Source organism: Etheostoma spectabile, chromosome 2 (assembly GCF_008692095.1).
Source record: "Etheostoma spectabile isolate EspeVRDwgs_2016 chromosome 2, UIUC_Espe_1.0, whole genome shotgun sequence".
Classification (NCBI taxonomy): domain Eukaryota; kingdom Metazoa; phylum Chordata; class Actinopteri; order Perciformes; family Percidae; genus Etheostoma; species Etheostoma spectabile.
The window spans coordinates 4,984,078-4,992,817 of record NC_045734.1 but is presented as its reverse complement, the minus strand read 5'-3'; the positions used below and the strand labels follow the sequence as shown (position 1 = coordinate 4,992,817).

The 8,740-nt window shown below is 39.7% G+C and overlaps 1 protein-coding gene and 1 long non-coding RNA gene across 18 annotated transcripts in view; one reads left to right on the top strand and one right to left on the bottom strand.

Moving 5' to 3' along the window:
- The window catches only part of LOC116696703 (uncharacterized), a 17,873-nt gene extending 17,281 nt beyond the window's left edge, over positions 1-592 (top strand). The window contains exon 3 of the long non-coding RNA XR_004333810.1: positions 495-592. This is a non-coding gene — a long non-coding RNA (uncharacterized LOC116696703). The remainder of the gene's footprint in view (positions 1-494) is intronic.
- Positions 1-8,740, bottom strand: part of kcnq5b (potassium voltage-gated channel, KQT-like subfamily, member 5b) — a 150,613-nt gene that overhangs the window by 30,056 nt on the left and 111,817 nt on the right. For 9 of the 17 annotated variants that reach the window (XM_032527083.1, XM_032527153.1, XM_032527117.1 and 6 more), the window contains exons 3-4: positions 6,412-6,538; positions 731-906 (exon numbers count right to left, since the gene is read on the bottom strand). In XM_032527083.1, the coding sequence (XP_032382974.1) occupies positions 731-906; positions 6,412-6,538 (303 nt within the window). Of the gene's footprint in view, positions 1-730; positions 907-6,411; positions 6,539-7,736; positions 7,794-8,740 lie in introns of all 17 variants that reach the window. The other 8 variants (XM_032527055.1, XM_032527091.1, XM_032527040.1 and 5 more) reach the window with 1 other exon arrangement.

Genomic DNA, 8,740 nt, shown 5'->3' with positions numbered 1-8,740 from the left:
GATTGCCTGGATGCCCCCCCCCCCTCCCTTTGCCAGATTTCCAGTGTCCTACCTATATTAAATTTCGCTCGATAACTAAAACACTTTAAAGTCATTTTTCTCAGTTTTACACTATTGCGAGTTAAGGTCTTTTCGCCTTTTTGCCAACCTTCTACCTGTAAAAGTGCCCTGCAACGCCAGTCAAACCCGTAACTTAGCAGTCGTAAACTTGTACCAGATCGCTGTACTCCCAGATACAGTTTTGACGTCATACACACATAAACAACAATGGCGAACCCTGTTGATGCTGTACAGACGCCGTGAGGAATAGAAATTAATATATTCAAACAGGCAACGTTAAGTAATTCCACACATTGTAATCAAAACAATACGCATATAACTGTGTACTAATACAGGTTATGTTTATTAAATAAAGCCCAAAAATATGTCGCAGACTAGAAATTGCTAGTATCAGCTAACGTCAACATTAGCTAGCAAATGCTAACGCTTGCTAGAAGGGTTTGTGGTGACTTTGCCTGGAATGCTACCAAGTCATGAGTTGTGACTTGAAGTCATAACTTACGGGCTAAAAACTGAGTCTGGAACGCAGCATTACAAAGTTATGACGCTATGTTGCAGCAATTATCAGCAATAATCCTTGTCAGCTCCCAGGGATCTTGTCCTACAGCTTACAACAACAATAACAACAACAACAACTAGTGAGTATGGGCATTGATTTGCAGCAGCCCACCTTGCTGTGTGCGTAGACCACAGACCCCAGCAGCTTCCAGGTGCCTCCTCTTCGGTCCATTCGCACCATGCGTAGGATCTGCAGGAAGCGCAGGCTCCGCAGCACCGAGGTGGCGAAGATGTTGCTCTGGCTCCCCGCCAACACCACCGCCAAAGATGCAATCAGCACTATGATGTCTGGAGGGCACAGAGGAAATACACACAGGAGACAACTCGTTATGACTCAACCCGGGAATCCGAATACAATGTTATCTGGCATCATGTTCACACATTTAAGTTGTTTGTTAAAGAATATTATATAGATAGAGATTAGATTTTATTTTTGGCATTTAAGGCCTTTATTTGATGGGAAAGCTTAGACATGAAACTGGAGAGAGAGGAGGAATGACATGTAGTAAAGGGTCGGAATTGAATCTACAGCTGCTCTGGTGAGGACTTGGCCTCTGTACATGTGGCGCACGCTCTACCAGGTGAGCTATCCAGGCATCATGCATTTTAGCTTTATAAATGTCCTAGTATAGTTTACTGAATGGAAATAATATTTTTTAACATGGCTTCTGCTGTGTCATTTTATATACCTATGACTTAAAGCTTTCATCAGGCATTTTGCATTTTAAAACTTTTTTGTCATCTCTATTTTTTCCTTTTATTTTCATTAGATGTCTTGCATTGTGAGTGAACCCTCAGCTGAGCTCATTACATTTGAGCACGGACTCAAACTATTGGTTAAAGACTGTGATGCAAACACAACATTTGTATCACCCAACTACTGGGAAACAACAGTGATTCCCCCCGGGATAAAGTTATATAAATACAATGCACTCGCTTACGCACAATAAATTTAAAAGACTTGTCATAGGAGCAGAGAAGTGTTACCCCGCATAGCTTAAAAGTCCAAAATAAAGGCAAGTATATCATACTAATATTGATCTCAATGTGAGACTGGCCCTTTAAACAGACAGGCAGGATGGCTCATCCAAGCCTGGAGGTCAGAATATGTGGGACTGGCTTGATGTCTATCATGTTGCTGCAATAACGGCAACTCAATGTGGTCACCTCCCTTTCACCCCTCACTGTGGCAAATTATCCCAACAAAGACTCCATATTCCTGGAGCTGACATAATCCGCCATGGGCATCAACAGTACAACAATGTATTGTGTACTCTTTCTATATGCACTTATATGTTCGGATATGCCACATCGATACTGTATTTGTGTGGACAGAAACAGGACAGTGGGGAAGAAATCTTTGATGTAAATGTACAGCCTAATTCTTACAGTATCTTACTGTTTTAATGTTATACAGGAGCATGCTGTAAATGACATGAAAACAATATGATAGCACTCTCTGTGAATGTTACAGTTTACACGTATTTACTGTTAATACCAATGTAGTATCTTGGGAAAATAAAGGAAAAGGCGGGAATTACACTGCAGCCAGTATATTACTGTAAATTCAGATAATACAGTACAGGTCATGTCAGTGCAATATTCAAATTGCATGGGGGACGCAATATTTGTGTAATGCAAAATATATGTCAAACCATTCTGAATTAAGTATCGTGGTGCTGCAGAGACGTCCTGGCCTACGAATCCTATCCCAGAGACCACCGAACAAAATCTTTGTTTGGTACAGATCCTCGCAAAAATCATACTTTATTCATTTTAATTAAAAAAATGTCATATTTTTCAATGCAACTGAGAATAATGATTAAAAAGTTTAATTCCGTCCAATATCGTGAATCATATAATAATCGCAATATCAGTAAAAAAAAAATGCAATTAAATATTTTCCTCATATGGAATTCTAAGTAATGACAACAACACTGTCGGCGTGTCTAAATGATAAAAGCCTTACGTGATCGCGCATGCACCCCACCCCTCCTCAATGCAGTTGCTATGCTAGTAGATAAGGAAGACACAGAGGATTAAAAAAACATGATGGACTCTTCAGAAGAGGGAATTAACTTCACTCAAGTTTCTGTGTGGGAAAGCTAGCGGACGCCCCAATCTTCTGAACGTAGCCAAACTGAGAAAAACAGAAAGAGATGTGTGGAGCGGATCTTAATTAGCTTTGTAGCAACTCATTTGGCAATGGTTTGACATTTATTATTATCAAAAAGTTATGCACTAAAGCTTTAAGAAAAAAGATTGTGGAGAAAACAATGGTCCCCTTAAAGGTGCAGTAAGTGATTCTGTGCAAAGATTGTTAATGTTCGAACTCAACTGCCAAACAAATACAACCCCCCTTCAGAAGGTCGGGGGGACTGGCGGGGGGCCAGATTCACGGGCAGATGACTCCTGGCCGGCATATTCCCATGTTGCCCCCCCCCACCATTAACTGTCACCGTCATGCCGATTGGCTGGAATAGTGTTTTGTTGCTTGTGCACTCTTTTCTATTTGTTTTCCATTTACACAGCCAGGGCGGTGGATTAACACCAGAAAATAGAGAGGTAGGTGATCTTGAGGAGATATTCACTGAATTTGACAAAAAAGTGTATTGGATTAAGTAACAATACCTGTTTCCTGGGTGAAAGTCTTGTGTTTATTGTTGAACACGATCACCGCTCCCCTTCTTAAAAGCCGCGTTTTATGACACATGCATCCACCCCGACCAGAGCGTTCTTATACAGTGCATTACTTTCTGTAGCTAGAACAAATGGATCATGAGAACAGCCTGCAGGTTGACTCTGATCAGAGGAAGTCCTCACAGAAACCACACTAATCAAATTAATAAAACCAAACCCACAAATGACAGACAACTAAAGTAACAAGCTCCTATGACTCAAGGAATAACAGAGCTTTGCTCCTCTCACAAACAGATCTTCCCTTTCAATGACGCACCATGTGAACTCTACTCTTGAGAAGGGTTATCTAGTTCACTCAGTACAAGAGGTTTTCCCTCATATTAGAACCATCTCTTCATCTCCTGTCCTTCTGACAAACCCGTTTTTTGAGAGAAATCGTTGACCAAGGTGTGTCTAATGGCTTCTCTTATAAACCCTGAACCAGTTGACCCATAGTGGGAAAAGTAGAAAAAAGTCAGCAGCAACCCCATGAAAAATACATTAATGACTCCCTGGAGATGAACGTCTCCGGTTGACTACCTTTGAAGGTGTAGAGGAAAGTGATTGACAGAAGGACGCGTGTGGCCAACAGACCTCCATTAAATCCTTGTGTTTGGATCGCATTCTGACGGGGTATTGAGGCATGTGTCAGGGTTCCGAATGCATTTTTTAAATTTGAGCTGGGGGCATGTTCAAGCTAAAAAAGGGTGTCAGGTGGCTCTTGAAGTTGCAGTCAGATGGTATTTGTCTGAACAAATTGTTTTAGAATGGTTTAGCAAAAGAGTAGGCAGGACCGGAGACAAGGTGGGTATGGTTGTAGTTGCAAACTGCTGTAGCTAACGTGGCTAACAAACACAGCATTCCACAGTTCTAAATGAGGCTACATATACATAGCTACGTTTTGGTAGTGTTTCTAGCTCCAGTAGAAGAACTAATCTGTGTTTAAACTGACACACCCAAGCCGCATATCTCATCGTGCGTGCCGGGGTAAACTGGAGGCAGCATGTATACGCCACCCGATGATGGTAGTTGCCAAGGTAACATTAGTAGCTTAGTCTCAGAGAATGAGACAACATGACCCAATCAGGCGGCAAAAAGTTGGTGTCGGTGTTGCCAAATGTCTCCGTTTGCGGTCGTTGGGACTGCAACACAACCCGGCAGATTCCAAACCAAAACGGGGTCAGAAGTGTGTTCAAATGTCTCCGGTTAGGGGGCTCTGATACGCCAGAGCAGGGGGAATGCAAGGTGTAAACATAGCAAAATATATGCTTTATGAAACCATATAGCAGCGGTGTAAATCTACAGCCCTGTATCTAACACTTTACTGTTATAAAAACCTATCAGTGTCAATGTGCTCATAGTCTGGCTCAACAGATTTTTCCACTATCCCAGTATAGATAGGCACTGTAGCCGGACCAGCTATCTCCACAGCGCTGGCCCCTCATACAAATATATCTTGCGCCATTCCTCATTGAAATGAACGAAGCACGAGATCCAGGGTCACTGCATTAGAACTTCAATGCCAGGTAAATGCCAACGTCTAGGTTTTTCAATAAAAATGTGTATTCTGGGGGCGACCTCTAGCTCACCCAAAAAGAGCGTGCGCCCCATGTAGACTGAGTCCTCGGCCCCGGTTCTAGTCCGACCTGCGTGTCATCCCCCCATCTCTCTCCCACTTTTCCTGTCTACCCACTGTCATATTCAAGTAAAGGGAAAAGCCCCCAAAAATGATCTATAAAAAAAAAGTCAGTGTTTTCTGGGGTGACCTCTAGTTCACCCAGTAGAGTGTGCGCCCCATGTAGGCTGACTCCTTGGCAGCCCTTTGTTGCATGTCATGCCCCTCTCTCTCCCCTTTCTTGTATTCAAGCTGTCCTCTCAATAAAAATATCTTAAAATAATAGTGTATTCTCCAAGCCCAGGCTGAAATAAAATCCTCAGGGTTGTTTTCTTAAATGTAAGAAAGTAATCCAGAGCCATGGAACAAACACGAAAAAATTAAACTTGTGTATGCATCTGTTCATTCGCCTTTAAGTCATCAACAAATATATGAAAGGCCAAAGGCAAATTCTACAACATGTATGTATGTACATTTGCTGCCTATAACAAGAAACAAAATTAAGAAAAAATAAGGAATAATATAGCTTTTGTATCCGAATTTTACATTGAGATGTTTGTTGATTTTAACACAATATATACACTCCTGTTTAAAAGTTTTTATAAAAAAAGTATATTTCAGACACCAAATGTGTTTGAGTGTTAATTGTAATAAAAAATTATCTTATCTTATCTTTATCTTGTATCTGTCAAAGCGACAAACACATGTATTTTGGTTTCTTGAAAGGCGTTATATAAATAAAATGTGTTATTCTTATATTATTATAAGAAAGTTTTACCTCACCACTGTTGCACCAAATGCTTGCTCTTGCTCTTTACAGGATTTACTTTCTCTATAAAGGGTCCTGTGTACCTCCTGTGCATCTCCTCCATCTGCCTCTCTATTGCTCCTGTCTTCTGAGTCCAAGTCATTTTCTCTTTCATTTTCTCACTTTATCCCCATTATCTCTCTCATTTGTTCACGCTCTCTTTCACATTCTCCCTGCCTCTATCTCAATTACTTTATTTTTGCCCTTTGGTTATGCTCCTATTCACACAGTGTTGGCAAACTACAGCACCCGCTATAAAGTCTGACGATGGGAGCACGCGGCACCCTGCGTAACCTCTATGCTCTCCCTCCCTCCTTCCCTCGAGCACCCTAGTTTCCAAGAATGAGATGAGCGATCCATGTCTAAACAGTGGAAAGAATAAAAAGTTGGCTAATGCAACATCATTACGTAAATGCTCTCTGTTCTTATGAGCTCTGACCACAACTGTAAATGACACGAGCAAACTATGGCCAATAGCGTGCTGTGGAACCCTGCTTACGTATATCATTACACTCAATAACAGAAACTGAGGTCCACTAGTTGGCTAGTGGAAGGCAACTGAAAGGTGAAACCATGAAGGAGATGAAATGGTACTCCTGCTGGAAAAAGATTTTTAGAGGGGGGGGAGTTAACTGTGTCTGTTTCCACAAAAGAGACTCAACAAAAAGGTGTGCTCCCAATCATAACTCACCTATGACGCAGAAAGGCTTCCTGGCAAAGCGAAGTCGTCCCTGCCATCCTCGGTACCGACAGCAGCATCCCGCCGACCAGATACGGATGATGTACTCCATCCCAAACACCACAATCATCACAAACTCCTGTTCAAAAAGAAAGAAGCAATAGCTGTTTTGGCAGTGTGTTTGTAACGGTTAAAGCCGATACTAATGTCACTTTCCAGGCATTATATGTTAGTCATTACTTGTCAGTGTGGATTACAAATAGGCCTTCATTATCGTGTATTTTTCATACATATCATTAACGCAATGTTGTTCTCATTAATATGAATGCCAGGTTGACAAAGTATTTTATCTGATGCATCTGTTAATGTGCACACATTGATTCAGCTCCCATTAGATAACAACAGTGATGCAATTAGTGCAATGCAATTTTCACTTGAAATTGTAGCAACAGGTGCAATCATGTGCAGTACAATATTGACTAAAAAAGCGACCTTTCCTTTCAGTTATAGGCTTTTAAAAAACATGTTGAGGTATAGCAGTGAAAATGAAAATCTTTAAATCAAAATTAAGATTTTGGAATGTTACAAACTCCAATACAAATTTTTGTTTAGATGATTTAATCAGTTATTTAATAAATGAGAAACTTTCAACATAATACACAGTAAAAGACAGTCGGATAGTGGTGTGGGCGGGACATTAAGTCAGATTCAGCGGTGACAGACAGAGCTGTAGCTGAGCCGAAGCAGAACACTTTTTAATGAATTAACTTTATCAGTTATCAGGCAAATAAAACACAGATACAGATAATCTGCAAACTATAAAGTCTATCCCATGAGTCGCATCTTTGCATGAGTCACTCTGCTCAAGTTTTCTATTTATACATTCCTCCATTTTCTACTTCAATACAAGCACTTAGTGACCTCTGGAGTTCCACAGGGATCTGTGCTCTGCCCTTTTGTTATCTATATAAATGATTTACCATATGTGATACAATCTGATGCATATCTTTTTGCGGACAACATAAAAATATTTAGGATACCTAACGAGGACACTGACATATCCCATCTTCAAGATGGTCTCCGTAGCATAAGTAATTAGTATGATCGATGGTTACTAATATGAAATCCAGATAAATAAATGTAAACATTCACACATCGTGAATTTGAATGATAATAGTAAATCATACAGTTGGAGATTTAGTGGTTCGGCAAGTGGAAGTGGAAAAGGATAATGGCTGATAGTTCACTTGAATTTCACATGCACATTTCAGGAAAGAATTCTAACGGTAAACTCTATGCTGGCAATTTTTTCAACGTATGCTAGGAAGTAGTTTTACCATTATAAAAATCCTTGGTGAGATTTCATCTTGAATATGCAAGTTCAGTCTGGTGTCCTTGTAAATTAAAATATATAAAACAATTAATAAAGTTCAGAAGAGCTACTGAACTAATTCTTGGTCTGAAAGAGAGGTCATATGGGGAGAGGTTAAAATGTTTACAATCACCAACTTGTATACAGCAGACACAGAGGAGACATAATTGATGTCTATACGCTTGTTCGCAGAATATATGATTTTGGCTGAGCCAGTCATCCAGTTTTGGAATAATAGGTATGATTTAAAAGGGAACTCATAAAATGATTCAGTTGCTGTGCTGCTCTGAAAAAGAGAGAAAAACAACAACACTTTTTGCGGTAAAAGCATGGAACAAGCTTCCAGAAGATGTAGTGCAGGCTCCTTCAGTTAACACTTTTAAAAATGGATACATTCTGGTCAGCATGTGTATTTTGGATTTTTGTTGTTGTATGGTTTGTCTGTTTGTTGTAGTTTGAGTGTTAACAACAGTAAATTTCATAAAATGTCATGTCTAGTCTACCATCGACACGTGCACATGGTGGGTATTTACAGGCTGATTTCAGTCATTTTAGACAAATTTTAATAGCTTTAAGCCAAAAAAGTAAAAAATTTAGTGTTTACCCAACATAATGTTATTCCTGGCAGTGTTGAGAAGGCTTAGAAACAGCAGTTAGGACAAATATATTTTGTATTGAAAATACATTTGAACAGTTAACTGCAAACTGTGTGAAAAATGTAAGGTTTAAGCACACTTGACAACACTGCATTATAATTAGATAAATGTAGTTAGAGTGGTAAAAAGTACAACTTTATAACAGTATTTTCTATCTGCAGAAGTGTATCATACAATGAAAGTACTAAGTTAAGCAAGTCACTTAAAATTGAACTATTAAAATGTTTTACTTAAGCCAGTACTTGTGTAAATGTAGCCTGCTGAATTACTTTCCACCACTGAAGATAGATAGATAGATAGATAGATAGATAGA